At 39.3% G+C, this 25089-nt stretch overlaps 3 protein-coding genes across 3 annotated transcripts; 2 read left to right on the top strand and 1 right to left on the bottom strand.

The window, feature by feature from the left end:
* The first annotated feature begins 307 nt into the window (after positions 1–307).
* On the top strand, positions 308–3041 carry hsd17b1 (hydroxysteroid (17-beta) dehydrogenase 1). Its single transcript, XM_084924767.1, has 6 exons — positions 308–668; positions 936–1097; positions 1182–1361; positions 1510–1603; positions 1722–1905; positions 2348–3041. The coding sequence occupies exons 1-6, from the start codon at positions 365–367 to the stop codon at positions 2498–2500; spliced, it is 1077 nt and encodes a 358-aa protein (XP_084780893.1). The 5' UTR covers positions 308–364; the 3' UTR covers positions 2501–3041.
* Positions 3042–4718: 1677 nt separating this feature from the next.
* LOC146388252 (coenzyme Q-binding protein COQ10 homolog, mitochondrial) lies at positions 4719–8006 on the top strand. The gene is made up of 5 exons (XM_084925437.1): positions 4719–4927; positions 5316–5468; positions 5743–5935; positions 6377–6478; positions 7010–8006. The coding sequence occupies exons 1-5, from the start codon at positions 4824–4826 to the stop codon at positions 7160–7162; spliced, it is 705 nt and encodes a 234-aa protein (XP_084781563.1). The 5' UTR covers positions 4719–4823; the 3' UTR covers positions 7163–8006.
* Positions 8007–11373: 3367 nt separating this feature from the next.
* Positions 11374–24105, bottom strand: mylk5 (myosin, light chain kinase 5). The gene is made up of 18 exons (XM_084925438.1): positions 23854–24105; positions 19228–19365; positions 17943–18074; positions 17561–17713; positions 17212–17394; positions 16724–16759; positions 15613–15740; positions 15354–15507; positions 14963–15274; positions 14764–14866; positions 14160–14363; positions 13853–14070; positions 13646–13769; positions 13274–13426; positions 13064–13193; positions 12893–12980; positions 12667–12807; positions 11374–12511 (listed from the first exon to the last, which is right to left on the bottom strand). The coding sequence occupies exons 1-18, from the start codon at positions 23864–23866 to the stop codon at positions 12306–12308; spliced, it is 2616 nt and encodes an 871-aa protein (XP_084781564.1). The 5' UTR covers positions 23867–24105; the 3' UTR covers positions 11374–12305.
* Positions 24106–25089: the final 984 nt, after the last annotated feature.

The raw sequence follows: 25089 nt of genomic DNA on the forward strand, positions 1-25089 counted from the left end.
TAAACTTGATGACTTGATGTCCTAAAATAAAATCCATTGTTCCCTTTCTCACTATTGTGAGCCTTGTGTTTCTTTTCCTCGATCAAGCCCCCAGAGGTCAGTGTGGCTTTAGCTGTGTGGTACAAGTCCAGTGCAGGGTTTTGCTGCCACCTGGTGCTCATGTCATTGGTGCCATTCAAAATGTAGCCAATGCACAGACACATTGTTATTATGTTAAAAAAAACAATGTTGTTCTTTCTCTAAACTAATATTTTATATTTCCACAGCCAGCCTATATAAATGTGCATGCACTTATATTGCTGGAAATTTCATCAACCACTCAAAAACATGACAATCTGTTTCCCACGCATCTCAGGTGGAAGGAATGAAACTATATCAACAAGGACATGAGAAAAAAATAGAAGGACTCCAGGTGGCTGATAATGGGCAGATGTTTAGTCTTAAATGTCCTTGTGATAGCGTAAGATGTAAAAACAGTTTTAACATGCCTCCATTTTATTCCGTGGCTCATTTTGCAGTATTCTCCTCGCTTTGCTCCATCGGCTCTTTTAATGTAGGTGAGTTAGGCTCCATGGATAAAAAGGTGGTGCTTATCACAGGCTGCTCCTCGGGGATCGGTCTCAGCTTGGCTGTCCGGCTTGCCTCAGACCCAGACAAAACATTCAAAGGTAACCAGAGCTGTGTATGTGTCAATCTTCTCTTTGAGAATATACATTACATTAAAGACTGGCTTTTAAGAACCATTAAAACCACTAAGATGATGTACACTGTGCATTTTTATGTGACCTACACAAATAACTTAGCAGATGAATCTTCCATGCACATTGTTAATTAAATGTTGTGTGAAAACCATTTACCTCCTTGGGGGGTCTACTCTGTAAATTCCTTTTTACATACACATTCAAACTCATCATTAACTGAAGCTTTCTGTTCAGTGTATGCAACAATGAGAAACTTGTCTAAAAAGGAGCGTCTTTTGGAGAGCGTGAAAGGCCTGCACAGGGACACTTTGGACATACTCCAAATGGATGTGACCGATCGGCAGTCCATCCTGGATGCAAGAGATAGGATTGTGGAAAAACGCATAAACATTCTGGGTATGGACCCGTGCCAGTGTGTTCCGATTAGGATTGGAAAATGTGATTTGAGTGGGTTAATGTGCTTATCCTTGCTATTTGCAGTGTGTAATGCTGGTGTGGGTTTGATGGGGCCACTGGAGGTGCAGTCTTTGAACTCAATGAGGCACATCCTGGAGGTTAACCTCCTAGGTACCATCCAGACCATCCAGGCATTCCTGCCACAGATGAAGGCTCAGAGCCAGGGACGCATTCTGGTCACTGGCAGCACCGGAGGCCTTCATGGTGAGAAGTGCAGATGGTTGAGGAATGTCAACAATGTTCTGCATGTGCAGTTTTTGTAGTGATTTGATGGAAACCCTGTAATTAGATCATGCTGATACTTGTTACCATGCATAGAATTTCCAAAATAAGCTTTTTGAGTTTCTTATAGGGCTCCCATTTAACGAGGTCTACTGTGCCAGTAAATTTGCAATAGAGGGAGCATGTGAGAGTTTGGCTATCCTCCTGAAACACTTCAACATTCAGTAAGTTGCATAAGTTGGCTGCATGTTGTCTCATTAGTTCAAAGACTACTTGTGTGTATAAAATTAAGACGCAAATATGAATTAAGATACACCATTGTCCAAATGCTACATTCTACAGTGTGAGTCTCATTGAGTGTGGTCCAGTCAACACTGACTTCTTGGTCAACCTGCAGAAGACGGAGCTTGGGGATACGTCTCTCCAACAGGTTGACACCCAGACACTAAGGCTGTATGAAAAATACCTGCAGCATTGTAGATCTGTTTTCCAAAATGCTGCACAAGACACTGAGGATATTGTGAAGGTATGTTCCATGTTTACAGAAAATCATAACTTCATTAATTTCTATTTGAGGTTTTAAACAATGGCAACATTTAATTACATTTGCTTAATTTTATAGGGACAATGCATTTTAAGTATGACAGTTGTTGTCCATAGTTGACCTTTTACATCCACAATACACAGCCTGAAATAACATATTATGTTTGCAGGCTGGCATGCAAAATAAGAAAGGAGTTAAGTAATATTAAATCATTTTAAAATACACTGAATCATTTTCTTTTTTCTGTTAAAATAAAATTAATACATCCCTCAACACTAATTATCCAGTGATTTAACCCAGACATTGATCATTTTAGAGCTCAAATAAATGAGTGAGCTTTCATGTGCTAACCGCACACATATGTATAAAATTTATTTAAATCTCTAAACGTGTCTACTATTATGTGTCTGGTTTTTTCCTGAAGGTATTTCTAGATGCCATCCAGTCACCTAGCCCTGCCTTCAGATACTTCACCAGCACTACTGGGCCACCTGTAACCCAACTGAAGGTCACAGAACCAGATGAATCATACATCAGTGCTATGAGCAAAATCATTTTCTCAACCGAGGAACAATAATTTTGTAACGACTGCATCACTTCGCGTGTAAATGTTGTTCCTGTTTTACTTTATGTACACGGGTTAATGTTTTGCTCAAATACCCTTGACTCCTGAAACACAGTCTAGAGTAGAGTTCACAGGATTCACTCCATGTTCTATTTTTGTGTAAGGCCTAAACATAGTACTCCTTATCATAAAACAAAAATGTAAAAATAGATTCTGTTCTAGTTGGTGGAGACATTTTTGATAAGCATTATTCCTGATGCTTGAGCGATAGAGCGGTTTCTGCATTCCTCTAGTTCCACCCACACTAGCTTGCATATTTTTACTTTGAGCTATCGTGCTTCAAATCACTGCATTCATTATAAAAGTCAAAACACTGTGTGCAAAATTTTCGTAGCCGATTTTTGATTTGCTGTTTTAAGCACAAATGGTCATATAGGGGACTTCTGTATGAATGACAGACATGTTTCTTTTCTATAGCTTGCTTAAATGCTTGCTTTAAATTTCCCATTCTGGCATAAATATGTAAAGAATATATAAATAAATGAAGTTTTTAAATACCTGAAATAACTTGAATAATTTGGCTTGTATACTTTTTGTGAATTTATCTACAGGTGCTATTGTGGCCCCTGCACATTATCTCTGTCTGTAGTAAGGGAAAACTGCTATGACTATTTGATAATGCAGATAAAGTATCATAAACCTTATTTCATAAGTATTCATTGTTATGTAAGGGATTATGTGAAACAGTGAAGTTTCCATTTATACAGCTAGTTCTGACTACTAACTCTGTCCACTGATCATATATATTCCCACAGAAAACAAACAAATGACCTAATTTATAGATAATTACATAATAACACTGGAAATTTAACAAGTGTGTTTTATCCCAGAAGCCTGCATGTTGTAGGTAAATTTTCTTATGTACCCATTACAAGGGTTTATGATAATATCTATCAGCTGATTGACTACAGGCCTGTCAACGATTATACGTAGCTACTAAGATGCAAGTACTTTACACAACAGTGACATTAAAAAAGACAAAGGCTAATAGAAATTATATTTCAAGATTAGAGAAACAAAGAACGGCCTTGAGTGGCTTTCCATTTTAAATGAAATCTAAGGAGTTTTAAATACTAAGGAAAGTAAAGGAATCTTGTTGTATTATAATAGATTACAGGGATAATCTTAACATACTAACGTTTAGCTTTTAAAGCAATGAACTCTGTAAAGTTAAACGTATAAAGACTGAAAGAGGGCCAGCTGGCACAGCATCCGTTCCTTGTGTCTGGCTCAGTCTGGGGTTGTTGAGTCCATGAGTAGTTCCTATTCTAACATGAGACAGGTTATCTTATCTGCACCTAGAAGTTTCTGACCTGTCCTTAATAAGACTAATGGTGCTTCTTAAACCCTTCCCTTGTCAAGTGCCCTAATTCCACTCTCGAAGATACTTAAATGGATCTTGCACCACCTCTTCTCGCTGTGTTACCTCATAGCCACGTACTTCAGCAACACTTAAAGGCATGCTGACTTTCAAGTGTCAGCTGTATTACGGAGATCTGTGTAGTAAGAATTAGGCAACAGCTGTTGTATAATGTATGAAAACTAAATCTAGTTTTTCTCCTGTCCCAAAGCTAGCCTACTTCTACATTAAACATTACCTCTACAGTCACTCTCCACTTTACCTTTATTACTCTGTATTAAAGTACAAGTTCATCATGTGCGCACATCGTGTGCTTTCCTGGACTCGAGTTGGCTTAATCTTTGAAACCTTAAAAAGTTCTTTGAACTTGGTTGTCAAACACTTTAATTGAGTCACAAATTAATCCCAGGGTTCATGCAGCTGACTGTATATATAAGGCTACGCAACTATAGTTGGTCCTAGTATCACTTCATAAATACACACTAAACGATACAAAATCTACTTCTTAGGCCTTTGCACACATTTTTGAGGAAACACGTGGTTCAACCCGGAAACCGTAATAAGAAAGAGCAAAACAGAAATCCACTGAGAATATAGATCCTATTGCCCAACACTTTTGTAACTGTCTATCTGTGTAAATTGATCTTTTGTGACACAAACAAACAAACAAAAAACTCCACATTTTGAGAGTAGCCTAGCTATTTTTTGTTCTAATTTAGGAAGTATTGCTGTCTTAATCGCCGGTGATTTAAAGTTCACCTCAAAGTGACCTGATTGGCCAAAGGCTACCGCGCTTCCCGTTACGTCACTGCTCTTTTATTAGATAAGCGGTGCTGCTTTTCATTCGGAACAAAGCCCGGTTACTATAGCTGGTTTGAACACTTTAGTACGCGTCACCACAAACTAGGGGAAAAAATGACCAACAAGACGACTCCTGTTCTCCTCAAAGCGCTGCTGGAGCTATATGAAGCCCACTCTTCAAAGGTTGTCCGGGGAAACACTAAAAGAGCAAATTTCAGGTGAGTCAAAGGAATTTTAAAACCAAGGTTTGCCCAGGTGGGTGTTTGAGTAACGGGCATTTGCAGTTGCGCTTGCTTTATTGGTCACAGAATAATTCAAATATAGTTTAATCTTGTACATTTTTTTTTTTTAAGGAATGGTAGGTTTAATTTGTAGTATTTGAAAAAAGTAAGTAAACCAACGCTTAAGATGCACATTTAACAGATATGGCACTCTTGCTTTTCTGATACTACATACAATGAATGTTAGCATACATGTTTGGCATTGCCTTTGGGGAAAAATACTGTGTTGATGGCCATACATTAAAATATTGTGGGATTTTTATATAATAGCATAGTGATTGAACAGATGATTAAAGAGCTCACAAATATGATTTCCTCTCCTCAGGATCTTGGGTTCTTGTGGGATCCTGGAAGCAAGAAGGGCAAGCCTCCAGTTCTCCCCCAGCACCTGTGTAAGCACGCCAAGCCGAAGCTTCATTAACCTGGCAGCTCCCATCAGTAACCGCAGGATGGAGTACACTGAGCGTCGGACGTTGGGGTGAGTGCCCCCTTGCAATAGGACTAAAATAATTATGTGAAATGTAAACAAAATAACAGATAATGGCTTATTTGAAGAAATGCTAAAAACTTGAGTCTTGTCTCAGTACCTTTTACTATGTACAATGAGTTTTAAAGTGAGCAGTGTTTTTGGGTCATATTTTAGGCAGAGTTGATTCTACAGAATTTCTTTGGGTTCTGGATAAACCTGAGAAAAAATGGATGCAGAGGATAGAAACTGAAGTGTTTCTGGTTTTATGTGACTGTGTGTTCAGGTATACTCCAGAGCAGATGTACAGTGTGGTGGCCAGTGTAGACCAGTATCAGCACTTTGTTCCCTGGTGCAAGAAGTCTCGGGTCATGAGGGGGCGAAACGGTGGCCTCCTGGCAGAGCTAGAAATCGGTTTCCCCCCTCTTGTTGAGCGATACATCTCTGAGGTCACTATTGTTCCAAACTACCAAGTCAGGGTAAGTGTCGGGTGTCTTACTTTTTAATCAACACCTACCGAAACACACCTATAAAAACATTTATGACATGTATGACATGTGGAAAGCTCTTTTTACTGTAGGCCACCAGTTAAGATGAAACGAATCACCGTTTCAAGATGGAAGGAAAATATGACTGTCTTAATGCCATCATTACATTAAAGTATACATGTTTTTTACAGACCTGAGGGTTTAATATTAGACTTGTTCGACTAATCAGTTTTCTGATCACAATTTCTAATCACTTAATAAAAATGTGCTTTTGCATAAAATTATTTGTAAGACTTTCATTTTTAATCGGTATATTCCACATTTTGCACAGCACTGTAGACAGTTTCTATCGACATAATGCTTTATTTGTGATTTTTATGAGTTTGATGCCTTGTTGCAATCCTTGATGAAGAATCAACTGTTTTCAAACAGGCTGTATGTACTGATGGATCTCTCTTCAGCCATCTTGAAACAATATGGAGGTTTTCCCCTGGAGACGGAAACGCAGCAGACTCGTGCAAAGTGGAATTCTATGTAAGTGTTTGTGGTACGCTTAATATTTGACATTGGAAGCCATCTGGTTGTGCAGCAATACGCAGGCATAAAACTACACTGACAGTGACCTTTTGCATTAATGATTAAAGGAATTGCAAAATTAGATAACATACTTGGCTGAGACTAATTTCTTGTTGTAAGTTCTTGTACGGCTCTCAAGTGGATTATCAGCAAAGAGGAAGTATTGCGTAAAACCCTATTATCGTCTAAATTTAGTCTTGAGTATCACACCGATGTCCCTTGAGGCCTGAAATAGTCATCAGAGAACAGTGTTAAGGAGCTGCTAACAGGAGCACAGATTATCTGAAAATGTGCCAGGAAGTGGTTAGAGTAGAACATTAGATAAGTTAAATAAGGGATGCCGTGTGAATGATTACCAACTTTAAAACGCCTCTGCTAAAGATGTGCTTGATTTCTAATTTTAGTTTGATCTTTTTCTTTCTTTTAAGTAAGTCTCACAGAAGAGCATCTCCTCAGCAGTTTCCTAACGAACCTGTCCCTATTCTGCAGGTATCATTTGAGTTCAAGTCTCTTCTGCACTCTCAGCTTGCCAGCGTCTTCTTCGATGAAGTGGTTAAGCAGATGGTTAGTGCCTTTGAGTCACGGGCAGCAAAACTTTACACAAACCAGGAGGAGGTACCGCTGAGGAGGCGGTCGGCATGAGGCGACACCTTTGACCTTTCATCCATCCAGGTGCTTTTGGAACCCTACCAGCCCACTGTTTTACCTGCTATTGACACTTACACAGGAGACTGGATCTTCTCTTTGCACCCATAGTATATTTTTGAATTAACACGCACATGGAATACACTTAAAGCTATTTATTTGTAAAGCACAAGCTGATTTCTTTACCTTGCATTACATTTATTTATTTTTGTGGATTCAAATAAAGTTATAGTTTTAAGGCTCATGTGGACACTTTGAAAATTGTGAGTTAATGTTCTGAAAAGTGACTTCTACTGAAAGCTCAAATGTGGTTGAAGACCTCGTCCTGTGCAGTATTTATCAGTGGAATTAAAATGTCTTGTTTTTGGTAAACTCTCTGCTCTGTTTGTCATTTGTAGCATTTATATTTTCTTAATGTTTCCATGTACTGAGCAACATCTGCTGCAAGAAAAGATTTCCAGTGTAGCAGACTAGTAACTGCTTACTCCTCATGTTTGGGTAAGCGTTCTGGATAAATAGCACTGTCAACCTTGATGGCTGATACTGGCAAACAAAGTGATAGCTACCAATGTCGTGCGCTGATATTGGTTATTTTGCATGATTTTAAAAACAGACGAAAAGCGGTGCGTGGAGTCTTTTTGCAAAGTCATATCTGATTGTTCCTCTATGCACCTGTTTTATGAAATGGAGCTGCAAAGTGGATTTTCAGTTACCCATAACATGTGCTGGCTTTTTGATAACAAGCTGCATGTCCCTCCTCTTTAGCCCGAAGGACACTGCTTTTCCAAACTTCAGTATTTTCATTACTTTTAACACAGTTTGGACAGTTTGCCTGCTTTGTCTGTCCTTTTAATATGCTTAATTTGCATGTTTTTGTTTTAAAGTTGTTTTGTTGTTTTTTGTCTTTTAAACTGTACCACATTTTGTTAACTCCACTGAAAGAGGGTTTTCAGATTTAGTTCTGAATCTGTGCAATAATTTCAACTACTTGAATTTCTGTTTTGATGTGGTGCCACCTGCAGGTCAAATCCCTTCAGTGCTGATTTTTAGCCATGTAGCTCTGTGCAGAAATGTCTCCCAATTCTCTGAATCTGTTAATATTATGCTTCAACCTTGGTTGGGAAAAGCCAATTCAACTCATATATATATATACTGTGAGGATATAATTGCAATTTCAAATTTAGAAATTTTCTGAAATTGTTAACCTATTTTTCTGAATGGGTTTCCTACAATTGCAGGCTATGTGCAATGGTCTCTTATCCTTTAATGTCATTCTTCCTGTTTATTATTATTATTATTATTATTATTATTATTATTATTATTATTATTATTATTATTTTATTTATTTATTTTGGATATGTATAATTTACTTAAATCGTAAATTGGGTCTTTGTTTTGGTTATTCAGTCGGTCAGAGGTCGGGGGTGCTCATCACTTTTATATGTTCAATTGCATAGTGTGGAGGATGTCATAAGGCTTTGAGGCAATCAGATGTAAGAATAAATAAATGAGTGTTTCAAGTTTGAAATCGGTCAGATTTGAACCTGCTCACATCTTGGGTCATTTAATCTCAGTAAGTCCCATTACAGGGTGGTGGAGCAAGGTCTCATAATGGGTTCACCCGAAACTTTGGCAGATAGTGACCCACACCCGTCTTGATGCATTCTCAATCATCCAGGTAAGTAAATCTCCAAAGGTTGATTCTGTTCATCTGGACGTAGCGTTTTCAGTGGGAGACGTTTCTCCCACTGAAAACGCTACGTCCAGATGAACAGAATCAACTTTTGGTGACCCACACCTGTTTTCATACCTTGGCTTATGTGATTGAGCAGATGATCAATAGTGGGTCAACGACCCTCTTAAAGGACACTGCCAATAGGGTTTAAATTTGGGACTCTCCACCAATTGGTCTTAGAACTGAGGAAGCTTCTTGGTTCATAGGTGAAAAAACTTAAAGAAGTCCAGTCTCGTTTCTTTCCATGCTCCTTAGATGACCATGACCAGCATGACCGAGAACCTTCACAGACGCACTGATCCAGTAGCACATATAACATTTAACTGTGTAAAAATATACCATTCATCCTTTAGTGGGTTTCGGCTCTTCCCTTTGTGATTTCAGCATATTTTCTGGTCTGTGTGATTCATCGTGAACTAGTGACATCATTCATTAGTCATTATTGATAAACGGACTCTGTTATCTCACCAAACAGCTGACCGAGAGTTAATAAATATTTTAGAATGAATCAAGCTTTCTCTGTGTAGTGGCCCTATAATTGTCTCATACCTTTTTAAAATCAGTAAGACTTTTTTCTTAAATTAAGATTAATATGTAGGCTAATTCACACCAGTTGATGCCTATAAGATTTGTTTATTTTATCTGTGCCAAATCTTAACAGCAAAAATTTAATTCAGTTATTCAGTTTTACTTATATAGCACCAAATCATAGCAACAGTTGCCTCAAGCTATGATGTCAGGTAAAAATCCTGCAATACAGAGGAGCAGTTCCACACAGAACGACCTCCTAAAAGAGGAGTTTTTGGTGCAGTAGTGTAAAGTAGGCTATACATAGAGAAGGCGCAAACATTTTCACAGTCATATTTTTGTACTCTTTCATTTTTTCCAGGGGTTTTTGAGCCCTGATAACTTCATTACAAAAGACAACAACATGAAACTTGCCGGTCTGAACACACATGAGCTCTTTAAAAACGGAATCCACTACAACTATCAGAATATTAAGTCAAAATATTGCTTTTAATTGAATACAATTTTTGATCAGGATCTAACAGACGGTGTCAGGATGCGTAGATAGTTTCCCCTACAATTTCTTCTTTTTACTCATTTTACGTGGTGTTGCGTTTAGAAGGCAACATCCAGCTGTGTTCAGTGCAGTGTCTCCATCTGCTGGCAAACACTGAGATCATCATCATACAGTGTAAAAAAATCCTCAGCCCCCTTAAAATACCTCGTACATTGATCAGCCTTCCTAAAAAAAAAAAATCTCACACATTTTGAACTGACAGCAAAAACACCAAGCTATACATCAAAAAGAAAAACAACAACAGCAACAACAAAAAGAACCAACTTGTCTCTGCACTCAGATACTAGCATGGAACATAGACTGTATGTAAAAGACACTCATTTATATCAACATGTATTCAAATAATTAATTAATTTAAAGCTAGCCTTTATGTATAGTTTATAGCATTAAATGAGATGTGCACTTGTCTCACGTCACCGCCTTGAACCAAAACAGAAAAACATCGCTTCCTGCTTATTCACTAACCGAGGTCCCTCCCCTTTTTCCTCTGTGACATTTGCCACAGTTCAGTGACACTTTGAGACTGTATTTATAACATCTGTCTGTCAGAAAAAAAAAGAGTTTTTCATGTGCAGTGGCCATCTCCTTATTTTTTTCTTTTTCTTATTTTAACAAAACAAACAAAAATCTGATTACAGCACACTAGAATAGCAATGGAATTAAAAGAAAAGAAAAGAAAGCCCTGCCCCCAAAGTTTTTTTTTTTTAATGCTTCAACAACCAAGGCTCATACAGCATAGCATTTGTAAATGCAAACGTACATGCATAAAAAAACGACATTTCTTCTGAGCTTCCAGGCCTTTTCCATCATGGTAAAGAGGTAATGAAAATACTCCATTAATTCATGGCAAACTTTCAAATGAGCTACAATTGTAAATAACTTCAAGACCTTGCTAAGAAGAGCATTTGCATGATGTTCTAACATTTGCATTATTGCTTTACCGTCTTGTTTGCTGTTTCCCAGAAACAAATCCTTCAAAGTCTATTAAATTTGTGGTTGGGGGGGGCTCCCTTGTAGAGCAGAAGAGTCTGTCAGGCATGGATTCCCCTCAGGACAGAGCAGAGTGCATGCAGTCAAAATGTGGGGAACAATATTCATTATTGACAAACCAGCAAATTAAACCCAAACCACAAACTTTAAACACCCAACTGGTGAGAGTGCAAACTCTTTTTCTTCAGGCCAACTTAAACCTCAACAACATACAACCCAATTAGTTTCCTTTATGATGCATATTTTAGCACACTGCTCCAGAAAAGGACAAACCACCTGTGTTAATTAGACTCCCTCACCCTAGTTGCAGTCCGCAAATAAAGCTCCGCTACCACAATGTGATTTTACAGCGTGAGAGTGAAAAACCAAAGAATCAGACCTACATTGGTATCCGTTTATTTGGGTTGTGAGGCAGGTATCAAGTAAATATGACCATGACAAACATGAGTTAAATTCACAAATACTCTATATTTTAGTAAAGCAGGTGGACGGCTTTACCGAAGTGTCGGGCTGAAGGTCCTGATGGTATTGTTTGAAATTCAACCAGCAGACAGAGACAAAAAGATTTTTGACAAAATATATTTGTTATGGACACATTTCCTGAGGTCGAACACAGAGCTAGAAACTCACACAAGCAGCAAAAACTGTTACTGTCATTTATGTTTTCAGATATCAAACTGCATGCTGAGACTAAGGATAGTGTTTACCGGGGGATATTTCCATCTGTTTATTTGGTGTGCTAGTGTTTGTGTGTGAGGAACTGCAGTATTTACAACAGTAGGAGGTGTGTATGTACTATGTAGGAGTATGTTGGACCATCTCGAAATAAACCTATCTAGGTGCATTTCACTAAAAGAACATGAGATTTGGTGCAAGAGTGGTTTCATTTAGAAACAAAAAAAAGCTCTTTGGCACTAAGCATTGAATTAGGCTTAGGCTATAAATAACATTTATTGTAAGTTTTTTTTAATGGGATGCTTTGGAATTGCAATTTGAATGTTCACAATGCAAATTAATCAGGATATTTTCAGACCCGCCTGCTTTTCAGAATGGAAATCGCAATTACAAACTGATAGGGCTGAAGGGGAATCTCCATAATGAGCCAATATAAAAGACAGATTCATGGTTTTACATAAAACATCATTTTCAACACAGCGTGGAAGCCATATCTGAATGCCATAAAAATATAAATCTATGCATGTAACTCTGTAACAATATTTATTTGACTCATCAGAAGCCACAAACAACAATGTACAACACAGCTGGTCAAGGCAACAAGAAAATTCTACTTATACTTGTTATTTCTGCATACACACTATGATATGATGAATCTAGTTTTGGACAGTTAATTTGGCTGAGCAAAATGCCTCCCCGTGGTCATTAGTGGCCCTACAGGTGTACACATTGGTGTCCTCTGGGCCAACTTTAGCTAGAACCAGCGTACACTGGCCATCTTCCTCATACTCTATTTGCACAGTGGGGGACTCCTCAATAGGCTCATCACCACACAGCCACAGCACCTCCGGGTCAGGGTAACCTGACAAGATAAACAGAAATGTGAGATCAGGAGGGGAAAGAACACAACTTTTGAAACGCTATCAAAGAAAAGATGTTTTTACATGTTCAAGATTGAATTTTCAAGCCTGCTACAGTAAGTCTGACTTGAATCCAAGATAAGAAGTTGCTTTGTACCTGTGAGGTGACACGAGAGACGGGCACTGGATCCCTGAGTTACAGTCCGGTCTTTCAACCTCTTTGTGAACACTGGGGGTTCCTGCAGCTTAAGCTCCAGGGAGGTCAACGCTTCCTCTGCCTCTGGGCTCAGGGGTGATTCTAGGAGATATATATCAATAAGATGGGAAACCCACTAAACCGAAATGCGTGCAATGTGATGAGTAAAGGTATGCAAGATTTTCACCTCCTCCAGGAGTTGTAGGAGATGCAGAGCCTTCCGCCTTAGAGAGCAGAGCCATTCTCTTCAGTGCTAACATGGCCTTGCCAGCTTTCTATGAGACAAATGCGTATGAGAACAAAATCTAAATTTTAAATAAAAAATACAAAAATAAATAAAGAGTAATTTGGTGCTTACCTTCCACTTCTGTCTAGCCAAAAACCTCTTCATCTTCTCTTTGGACAGACTCTTGGTGAGAGTGAGCTCTTTAGACTTAAATGCTGCCATCCAGGGATGGGCAAGGGCCTGTTCACAGGTCATCCTACGCCTGATCAACAATTACAGTTACAGATGGTTAAGTAAGCAGGTAAAGTAGGGTACTTTATAGTTGTAAATCTATGAAATCACCTCGGGTCTTTGCTGAGCAGGGAGCTTATGAAATTTTTAGCCTCCTCTGTTATCTCGTCAAAGCTCTCCTCGTCAAACTCCCACTGAGCAGCTGTGACCAAGGCCAGGGTCTCTGCATCACTGTTTCCCTGGAACGGAGATTCCCCACTGAGCCTGGAAACCACAGAAAAAAAGTGGAGAAGATTAGTGTTGAATATACATCCTTTACATGTGGTTTCAATCTATACCCACTAGGTGGCACAATAAGGCTAAAACTCTAAATTTCAGTTTTGATTGTATGAGCTAAAGAATTTTAGACAAAAATCTTGTTTGAAAAATACTAAACTATCTCTTGAATATAGAAAGAGCTACAGGAGAGACAGTTAGACTCACAGTATGTAGCAGATCACCCCAATGCTCCACATATCAGTCCCCAAACCCACAGGCTCATAGTTGATCACTTCCGGGGCCACAAATTCTGGAGTCCCGTGCATCACCTTCAGAGGTGTGTTTTGATCTGTTCAATGGAAATCCCATAATGTAGGTATTAAGACACACACGAGGTAGACAAGCATAAAAGTAGAGTATTGTTCCACATACCTATTCTACTGGCTAAGCCAAAGTCGATGATCTTTACGGAGGTGCCTGTGGTGTCAACACATACGATGTTTTCAGGTTTGAGGTCCAGATGGACAATGTTTTGCTGATGCATGTAGGCAATCCCCTCCAGGATCTGCTGCATGTAGTGCACACTCGAAGGCTCCGTGTGCTCAAAGTTGTCATCCACAATACGTTCAAAGAGTTCCCCACCTGCAATACTGCAGACAAACAAAACAGCAGTGACACACCAGAAAATACTAGGAATTTTGCTTTGCTTTTTGCTTTGTGCTCTGATAAGAATACTTACAACTCCATCACCATGACCATTTCAGACTTGTGATCATATGCTGCCAGACACTGAACCAGTTTGGGGTGGTGGAGGTAATTCATCAGCTCTATTTCCTTACGAGCGGCTTCCCTCTCCTTGGCACGGCGTCCTTTGTAGAACTTCCCAGCGCACACACGTCCTGTCTCTTTGTGGATGAGCTTGTACACCATCCCAAATTTTCCCCTTATGAAGAAAGTTTAGTCATTTCTATCTCTGGATATTAGGAATGAATAGTTAATGGTTACACCATCATGGCCTATCACAATAAGTAGTCCATGTTAATGGCTGATTTCCATCTGATTCTTGTTCACCTATCACTAAAACGGTAACGCCACCGTACATTCCTTGTCATGGATAAAACACGACTACAGGTGTTTTCAAGCTGGAATGCATGCCTCTACTTGAAAGCATTTAAATTTCTTGGCAGAATTACAACCTGGAATTCCCACTCACACACTTCCTTGGAATTGGAAATGTCAAAAACGTTTTCAACTTGTCGTAATTATAGTTTCTGAAAAACTTCTTGTTTCTACTTGGAAAGATTATTATTGGAAAATTGGGATTTGACATATCTGATACTCACATTCCAAGTTTCTCCTGCATATCGTAGTGTTCCGTAACTTTGTGGGAAGAGTCAATAGACACAGTGGTATACATCTGAGGGGCTTCTTCTTCTTTTATCTTGTCTAAATGTATGCACACAGCCACAACAGCTTTAAAATAATGCTTATTATACCTGCCTTTATTACAAATGTGCTGTCAAAATCCCAGTATCACCTCACCTCTTTCCTCCATTCTCACCACTGGTGACACTGGGCCTGGCTCGCTTAGTCCTACTACGTTATAGGCCTTTACTCTGAAGCAGTGTTCCTGTTGTGGCTGAAGCCCAGAACAAACTTTGTATGAGGTACTCTTACACTCGCTTGTTAGCTCTCTCCAAACCTCAGGCTCAGCACTTCCTTGGTTATTTACTTCAACGACATAACCAAGGATGGCACTGCCGCCATCATAGCAGGGGCCTGACCAGGATAGCACAAGACTAGATGAGGAGACAAGGGAGATCACTGGACTGGAGGCAGGAGGTTGTGGTCTCTCTGGTGGGAGGATGATTAAAATAAGTCTCCAAGGAACTGCTTTACTTGATTTGGTTGTGACTCTTTAGAATGGACTCACCTATAACAGAAAGGGTGATTGTGTGTTCTGCAGAGCTCTTTCGGTCTTTTACAACAATGGTGTAGCGACCTGTGTGCTGGGGTTTAGCCTCTTCTATAACCAGCGTACTACTCCGATTAGTATTTTCTGTCCTTAGCTCTAGGCCGTCCACTATCTGCACAGAAAAACAGGAAAAATAGATATAATGTGGAGTCAAATACATTTGAGGTGGCAGAAGCAGACGTTTTGTTTTTGCTATTTATCCTTTTTATTGCTGCACCTGTTCTTTGTTTCTGATCCAACAAGATGCTACAGGAGGGCTTCCAGTAAAACTACACGTCAGCCTGGCAGTTTGTCCCACCTTCACCTCCACGTGCTGCGGTGGGTTTTCAAAACATAACGATCGGCCTGCCAAATTAAAACAAAAAAAAAAAAAGATGAGAAAAGTGACTTAAAGTGAACTGCAGCATCTGCACTTCCTCAGTTCACAATAGGGTTAAAAATATCTGCTGAATGCCTGAAAACTAATGTGTGTGAGCATGAGATAAAGACAAAGAAATAGCTAACTGATACCCTTCTTATTATGGTATTTAGCAGGACCTTGTGCCTCAAGTGAAAACACAATGCAATACAGATGACCTATCGCCCACAAGGACAACAAGTCTTTGTGTAATCAAGTTTGTTGAAATATTTCACCAGCTTTTTGAAAATACACATTCCCAGCTGTTTACCCTTAAAGGAAGTAAAGAGAGAAAATGTTTTTATAGCCATACATTATACAGTATCCAGTGATTATAATCTGCCCTGCTTTAGTGCTGCACACACACACAAAAAATCCATATATGAGCTGAAGTCATGTCATCTCTCTCGCTGTCAATATTCAAATCTTGTGGCGTCAGAATGGTGAATTTGACTAAAGTAGATCTGATAATATTAAGTTTAAGTGGCTTTAATGTGCACAGTTTTACCTTCTGAATACAAGCTGTTGCCATTACAAGCCAATATTTCATTCCTAAAAATAAAAACCATGAATAAATGATGAAATGTCCTGTGCTCTCAAAATAAACAACCAGACCTCATTATGGGAGTATTTCACATATTTGCTCTTGCAGCCTAAACCCTAAGGTTGATTCAGTCAACTCAGTAGAGCACATTAAAGCGTAAGGAGAGCATTATGAGACCAAAGGTGACATGAAGAAAGTACAGCTCCAGCAACAGATCCGCCTACGCACAAACAAACTCTACAATAAGTCACATTTTTTCATAGAAGAAAAATAACAGCAGACAGAAGAAGTTATCAAGTACTTAATAAGAAGCACATGGATGCTGGAGAGGTGGGTAAATTTCTCAGGGGGGGGGGGGGGGAGAGAGAGAGAGAGCGTTTTTCTCACCTATCCTTGAGTTGGCTCGCTTCTTTGGGACGACTTCTGCAAAGACAGATCAGGTGCAGGTAGGTTTTAGCCAGAAGGATAGAGGTGTGGCTCTTCTATCTATGGCTATCAGTTTGCACTATTTTACTGTACTTTGCTCTATCCACTACCCTACATGGTGTATACTTGGAACAGAGAAATTTCAGTGGGTGTATCGGAGAGCTGCATTATTGTGTTATATATGTTTTGCCTAACGGCCAATCACACAAGGACTGGAAGTGCGTTTCCTTTTATAAACATAACATGGATTTCCTGAAGAAACTGAAACAGAGGCCAAGAAATTTTACATTAGTACTGTTTCTATACTAAGAAACCGATCAGTGTGCAAGAGAAAAGAAGAAATTGCATTATATCTGTGCTAACTATAGTTCATTAAATGGGAATTAATTTACATTTGTTTTTTGACTAGAAATTAACAAGCACTGTCTAATCAAATAATTCTGGTTTACCTTTTGGAGATGAGACTGGGCTCTGCCTATCAGAGCCTGTAGGAGACATACAAATAGATCCTTTGAATTTGTGTAGCTCATCTTTTGGAGTCTGCGGTAACGTTCCATTTCCCATTACACTTTTGGATGGAGAAGTGGGAGTCTTTAAAGCGCGATTCTGCATGCTACAGATACTTTCAAAGTCTAATTTGGTCATAAGAGAAAAACAAGAAGAGACTACATCACTAATAAAACTCTGGCTTTGTTTTGAGTAATGAACACACTAAACGTTCCATTTATTGTAGACTTAAAGTTGCAAGAGGTAAATTGTCCAATTAGCTGAAAATTTCATGAGTTCCCAGTTCCTCACCTCTTACAACCACAGCAGCACTGCAAGATGTCTTCCCTGCGCTGCTTTCTGCCAAGCAGGTGTAGGCACCGGCGTCTTCTGGTAAGCACTCCCTCACAACAAAACTGGCCTCCCTGCCATTGAAGGAAGCCTTCCCGAAACGGGCCACTTCACCTGCCAACAGGTGAGGTAAACAAACAACCCATCAGCACACTCTTGCACTACTTTTGGCTTCTTGATTCTCTATGTGGCATTTTTAATTGAATGCATAAAAAACGGAAACTCAAAAACATGTTTGTTTTGAATAATTATCTGCTCTTTTGCGTTCTTTGGTTGACCACACCCACAGCTGAAAAGTATATGCAGTGTAAACTGAGATGCATTGTAAACTGTCTCTTCTCACCATTGTGCAGCCACGATATTTTGATCGGTAGACTTCCTTTGAGAACTCCACATAACCTAATGTCAGTCCCTTCATCTACACAGCAGTCCTCCAGAGGCTGTATGAAGACAGGTGGATCCAGATGTTTAGACCCTGGATTTGGAGGAGATACAGAATTACAATACAATTAATACAAAAGCGACAAAGTCTTATTGTATTAAATTATGTAATCGACCATTAGAACTGCATTTTTGCCCATTGTAATCCCATATACAGTACGCTAGTTACAGTTTAACAAAAAAGTGTTTAAATTAAGCAAGGGACCCTAATTTGCCCCAAGGTGAATTACTGCTTGAAACGTGGAGCATAGAGTAGTAATACACAATTTCATGTCATTACAGACTCCCAGGTCGTTTCTTAGGCAGTGTAACTTAACAAACCTAGAAAGAAGAACCACATATTATTGCCCATTGTAAACCCATATACAGCATACTAGTTATGATTTAACAAAGCTGTGCTTTTCTATGAACCTTTAACCAGTGTTTACAGTACTGAATGGTTCAGTTAGCACACTGATGTTTCTGAAAAGGAACTGAATGCTGCAACAACTCTGAGCAACACTTGTGCACACAGACACGCTCAGAGGTGGCTCATAGCAGCTATTTTATCAAATAGCTGGTATGTGTTGTTAGTTTAGTGGAAAGATTAATTTTAGTAACTCTATATTTCACTTGACACTCTTTAAAACCTTTGATTTGGACAGCAGCCAAAGACATGCCTGTTCCTGAACTTTTGACTTGATTTTGACTTTGAAGGTTTTGTACAAAGTTGCCATTTGCCCAACAGATCGATGACATGGAAGCAACAGCGACATATAATATATGGAAATATGGAAAAGCAAACTAATGACCATGAGAAATACAGCACATGTGACTTGCTGGTTATAACAAAAAAGCAAAATTTTGAGGACATAGGAAATGAGATGTCAGCTGTGGGCTGACATGAAAGTGAAAGGCTTCCAAGTCAATAAACAAGTACACTACTGGACGGCTAAACTCAAAATAAACATGAAACTGAATATTAATTTTAAGTGTAGCAAACTGTTTGTGTTGCATGCATGAGCGCTATTAGTTTAGGCAAGCAATCTGTTTTTACAAGTTAATATTAAAGAATATGTTGGAGTCCGCTCTGGATGGTCGCCAAACTTGTTATCAAGAAGCACTGCTGTGCTCAGACTTGCCTGTTCAAATGCTGACATCCATAAATGTCACCAGTTGTGTGTTTTCTTCTTGAAAGCAGCTCTTACCTGCATCAGTACATTTTACTGAGGTCCTTGTGCCGACAACTCCTGGCCCGTTCTCAGATGCAGGTGATGGACCGGGGGCCTTGATGCGCATTTTAAAGGTCGACACATAACGCTGTTTGCTGCCATCACTATTCATGTCTGTTTCAGGAAACCAACAAATGAAAAAAGAATTACAAAGTCATGCCTCAAACTGATTATCAAACTTCCTCTCTCTGTCACTGTGGTGTTGGCCTCTGTGGCTTGCTCACTATCTCTTTTGTAAAATTAGCAAGCCTCTGTGTGTCCCTCTCACCCTGTGCTAAACCACTGAAGCTCTGCCCTCAGTCCTCACACTTTACTGCACGTTCTAGTCCCTTTTACTCACCCTCCCATTATCTACATCTAGCTCCACCTACATGACAAATCATGTTGTTTCACTTTGGCCATTTCAGGCGCGGTGGACGTCTCATATGCTTTCAAAATCACTGTAACGCCAAAAACCCACTACTCAGACTCCTTTTTGTCATGCCTTGTAAACACTACATTTAAACATGGAACGATATAAAGCAGGAGAGTGGGAGCGAATGAGGGGGACTTATCTACCTATCCAGGCAAAGGTCGCTTTGTGTTCTGTTTGGTGAATGCAGTCTTGTTCACCGGTTTCTCTGTTTGCTTTCTCAGTTATCAATGCTACAACTGAACTTTGTGATGCCAGTGACATCACCATTGCAAAGGTTTACTTCATCCCTGCGGACTCCAAATCCTCTGACTGTAGCAACAGTCAAATCTGTGCCCCTTCCCCTGGTACAATATATCCCAACACAAGAAAGATGGCCTTTTGCAGGGCAGCAGCATCACTTTGACTTCCACGTGCTAATGTAGTAACCAGGAGACGTCTGTGCAGGAGAACATACATGTTTGAGGCATTCATCTCAATGGAGAACAGCAGTGCTCTCTGCCAGGTTGAATGAAATTTGTATTATTTATTACAGGTTTCAGCCACAAGTAAACAACAATTATCAACACGAGTGCATCGTGGTGTAGCAGTTTCATTTAGGTGAATTAACTACACTACAAATGCTGGATTGATAGTCAGAGAATTCTACAGAAACCTGCTGAAGTGGTGATAACATCTCTCTCCACTCCACCCCCATCCCAGCTTCCCAAATTCCACATCAATGATCACACAAAAAGGGACTGCAAGGGGCTTGTTTTAGTTTCCGTGGGAGAATTCCTATCTCGTTTACCAAAAAGCTGCCAACACAGACATCCTTGTTGGGATTTTTTTATAACAAAGACATTATTACACATGTTAAAAGCCCAATTTCTGAAAAAATCTTATTCTTATCACTGTTGTTGTTGTTTTTATTAAGATTTTTTTAAATAGCATAACGATCCAGGCCTAGTTTTGTCTCTAAAGCCTGGGTTGGGATGAAACCACTGAAATTCAACAAAAAATTGCCATCACTCAGCAGGTTAATAATAACATACAAAAGTTCAGGTAAGACAGATTAGACCCATTTACATTGTTAAGCTACATTTGCTGGAAACTATTTTCACCTTTTTAGTCAGTCAGTCAACACACCCAGAACCTGACTGCCTTACTATTGTAATTCCCTGGGTACCAGGGAATTTATACATAGTGACACACACTGAATGACAGTTTAAGTTATTCACCCAGGGTCTGCAACGTCTCCAGGTGAAGCTAACAACTACTGCAATACTGAAAAGGAATGTCGCAGTACAGAAACAAATCACCACGGCTGAACAACCTTGCACAGTATGACAGAAATAGTATCTAATAAGGTCGGACATAAAGCGTTTAATAAGACGTGACATCAAAGACAAAACAAGCACAGAAAGTTGGCACAAACTCTCTAGCTACAGGGCTGCTCATTAAAAAGGAAACAGAATGATTATGCTGCATTTGTCTCACAGTGTCTTCGCTCGTGCCAATGCAAGTCAATGCAAGTAACATAATTTATTAGGGACCTTTTTAAAAAAAATAAATAAATTGAGGTCATTGTATGTACAAATGATACCTAGAACCCCAGATCTTGGGCTTCAGACATCTCTAAACATTTTCTCATTGACTGTCCTACTATTGGATCTGTATATTACATAGAGTGGATATTATGGGTATATGTTAAGTTGATGCATACAGCTCTTGTTGTGCACGGAGAAGCCCCGCTCACCTCCTCGGACTAAGACTTACGTAAGACAGACAAAGATGAAAAGTGGAGATAGTCACAGCACAGTCAAAACAATTTCATCTACAGATTAAAATCTTTGACATGCTTAAAAAGTGAAACGGGTGCATTGCTGGTGAGCAGAAAACCTTGGCCTCATAATTTAAAATGAAAAAGTAAACGAAGGCTTCTTTTCACACGAAGCATAGCGTCAGAAAAAGAATGTAAGATAGGAAAACCCACTGGATCAATCCGATGAAGTTTAGATCCTTTTCATTTACACAAGTTCCTCAATGGCTAATTTTCATGCTTCTATTTTATGCTTTATTGCTGAATCATTATATAGCATTTTTAAATCACCTAGTGAACAAAAGACCTAGAATATAACATTATGATTTCAATAGATGATATTGTTTTACATTCTTTGCTTTCTCAAGTGCATTTAACACTACTCAAGTCACTTTTCAACCAAGGAAGCTGCTACCGAGGAAGAATCTACAGTAAACACATCCACATCTTGTGCATTCACCTTGGCTTTCATTACAACTCCAGATCACGGCACCTACAGAAATACATAATTCTTTTTTTTTTTTTTTTTTGTGTCCCGTTTGGATCTTTAGCCATCAGAATTGTTGTCTTAAGGCCAAGAAAGATGCCAAGCGGATTTATTTTACCAAGTGGATCATCATGGCCTTGCCATATTGGTCCATTTGATTGACCTTTATTATAATTATGTATTTATTTTATTTTCGGTTGCTACAAACGGGACAGACGTGACTGGGGGATAGGACAGGGAGAAATACATAATTCTGCAGCAGTTGATATATAAATAATGGTAAGGAGGAGCACCAGGGGGTGCTCTGTAGATGCCAACTATTTGTGTAAAAATTAAGGGAAAAGAAGAGTTTCCCAAATCTGGAACCTAACCTTTATTTATTTTCTTATCTTCTACTTTCTGCTGCAGGCTTCTCCACATCAGATCACTGAGCTCCATCACTATGTCCATGAATATTCTCTATGATATTCCTCTTTTCCTCCTGCCTGGCAGCACCATTTATAACATTTTTAGCCCAATATATGTCTACAATGCCTCCACAGTACATGCCCAGACCATCTCAGCCTTGCCTCACTATCTTCTGTCTCCAAACTGCTCAACCTGAGTTGTTCCTGTAAAGTACTCATTTCTAATCTTGTGCATTCTGGATACTCCCAACCTAAATCTTTGTAAATTCAACTCTGCTACCTCCAGTCTCCTATATTTTTTTTGTCAGTGCCACCGTCTCAAAACCATACATCACAGCAGGTCTCACTAGCATCTTAAAAACCTTCCCTTTTACTCCTGCTGCTATCCTTCTGTCACAAATGACCCAAGACACTCATCTCCAACGACTTAAACTGCCTTTGTTCACCTCACTTGCTTTAAATTCTTTAAACTCACTTCCTCAGCCTTCAGAACAAGAACAGACTGCAGCACACTGCATCAGTGTGCTCTAAAATCATTGGCCTGCCTGTCAGAACTCTGGCACAGGTTTTCAGCCAACAGGCCCTTAGACAGGAAGCCAAAATCATCAACGACCCCTCTCACATTCTTCACCCGCATTTCAATGGCTCCCCTCTGGGCGACACCACCGCTGCATTTCCTGTAGGACTGAGAGGAGCAGAGCCACATTTGTCCCCAAAGCCACTCTGCTTTTTAAATCCAGCTGATAAGACCATTTCCCACACCAGAAACATAAACTACATTCTTCTACTACCAACACTTTATTCGCCTTTCAGTCAGTTTAATTTTAAAACTGTATATACTGTATATTCTGTGTATTTATTATTTCACTCTTATTGCCTGTTCTTATTGTCCTTATCTTCAATGTTATGCTGGTCTGTTGTTTGTTAATTGCTCCTTGGGGATAAATAAAGTCTTCTGATTCTGATCTACCTCCACTATGTCCAACATCTCAGGCTGTCTTTCACCTGCTTCCTACTCTCACTACTGATTATAGTGTCATCTGTCCAACGAGACCCATCTGTTAACCTATCCGTCAGCATTACAAACCAGCAGGGGCTAAGAACCAACCACTGATGTAATCGCATGCCCTTAAACCATTTTACCATGAAATGCAAACCTCACCAATATGTCATTAAGCACGATCCGCACCACCCTCAACTACAGTACTTCTCTGTCACCCCTGACTTCCTCATATAGTAGAGTACCACAGTTCCTCTCTTGGCACTCCATCATAAACTTTCTATACTTTGTTTTCTTACATTTGTTTAATCTTTTTATAATTATTATTATTATTGTTATTATTATTGACTATCATACAGAGAATTAGGCTGTATTTTTAAGTTTAAGTTGACCTGGTCAGCCATATCATCCGCTCACCATAAAATGAAAAATCCAAGACATTTTCTTTGGATTCTAATAACAGACTTGACTGAAAAATACCCGAACCTACATCACCTGATTTTAACATCTTCTGTCTTCAGCTGATTCAAAGTCATCATGTCTAGCAGTAGCAGCTCACTCTTCCAGCAAAGCTCATTGGCATATTGGCGGCATATATAGGGTTGCTTGTATCTTCCTTTGACTTGCCAAAGCCCGGAAACGCATTTAAAGAATTAATGAATAATAACCCAACCGTCTTCTAGAGAAACTCGGAAACTCATGCTCAGCTGTTAACACCTCTTTGCTGTTGTGTTTTCTACAGTCATTGCTACTAACAGATGCCACTTCCTTTCGCCATCATTTTGACTGAATGAGAACACTGGCGCCATCTAGATGTGGACTACATTTCCTCAAGCACTACAAGCTTCCGTTTTGAATTGTCGGCGTTGCTATTATTAGTTGACCTTACATGTAAGTACACAGTCAGATCCATATGAGGATTTGCACACTGACACAATTCACCATAGTTGATTTTAAACCACACAGTCTTTCATCTTTAGAGTTTTAACACTGCATTAACTTGTTATGAATTAAAGCCATTTTCATACCCTCCCCACTCTTGTTAGAGGCTTAAATGTAATTGGAGAATTAACTATAAGGACTGGTTTTCGTAACTGATTGAAACTGATCTGGAGTCAATGACTACCTGAAGTTTAAAATCCATGGACATCACCAAGTACGTTTTTTCCTTTGAGATGCTCAGAGAGGCCTTTACTGCAGCCACCTGCAGTTTCTGCTTATTTGTACGTCAATCTGCTTGCTATTTGCTGCTTTTTGCTGTCTCTCTGATAGGTTTATTTGGCTTTTTTGTTGTTGTTGTTGTTGCATCAGCATTTCTCTAAACCTTATATTGAACATTCCAGTTAAAAGATATCAAATGCAAGTCCAATACTTGGAATCAACTCCAGATTATTTATCCATTTAATTTGTCTTTGAATAATGAGGGAATGTGCCTCACCTGGCCATCAAACTGTTCATCAGCCCAGTGTCCAATTACAATACTCAAACAAAAAATGTCATTGTCTAAATATTCATGTAACTAACTGACTGTGTGGTGGCACTTCTTCAGATGGACATTTTATTTTTCTATTCTTCTCTCCCAGTGGGCTGTAACATAGTGGACTATTGCTTATATTACCTCACGTCTATATTTGCTGTGGGAAATGGGCCTAGTTTGAGAGCGGTTTTGTGTGTCACAGTTGTTGTGAGCCAATGGCTATGATTGGGTTGTGGTCATTTAAGGCAGGTGTA

Source organism: Perissodus microlepis, chromosome 4 (genome assembly GCF_051167445.1).
Source record: "Perissodus microlepis isolate ML-2025 ecotype Zambia chromosome 4, ASM5116744v1, whole genome shotgun sequence".
NCBI classification, from domain to species: Eukaryota; Metazoa; Chordata; class Actinopteri; order Cichliformes; family Cichlidae; genus Perissodus; species Perissodus microlepis.

Coding starts and splice junctions, on each gene's coding strand:
- mylk5 (XM_084925438.1), bottom strand. Junction 17,714..17,942: donor AATATCGTGGCTGCACAATG/GTGAGAAGAGAC, acceptor ACCTGTTGGCAG/GTGAAGTGGCCCGTTTCGGG. Junction 17,395..17,560: donor TGCTGCTGTGGTTGTAAGAG/GTGAGGAACTGG, acceptor TGACCAAATTAG/ACTTTGAAAGTATCTGTAGC.
- hsd17b1 (XM_084924767.1), top strand. CDS start 365: ATGAAACTATATCAACAAGGACATGAGAAAAAAATAGAAGGACTCCAG. Junction 1,098..1,181: donor AAAACGCATAAACATTCTGG/GTATGGACCCGT, acceptor TGCTATTTGCAG/TGTGTAATGCTGGTGTGGGT. Junction 1,906..2,347: donor ACACTGAGGATATTGTGAAG/GTATGTTCCATG, acceptor TTTTTCCTGAAG/GTATTTCTAGATGCCATCCA.
- LOC146388252 (XM_084925437.1), top strand. CDS start 4,824: ATGACCAACAAGACGACTCCTGTTCTCCTCAAAGCGCTGCTGGAGCTA. Junction 4,928..5,315: donor ACTAAAAGAGCAAATTTCAG/GTGAGTCAAAGG, acceptor TCCTCTCCTCAG/GATCTTGGGTTCTTGTGGGA. Junction 5,469..5,742: donor ACTGAGCGTCGGACGTTGGG/GTGAGTGCCCCC, acceptor CTGTGTGTTCAG/GTATACTCCAGAGCAGATGT.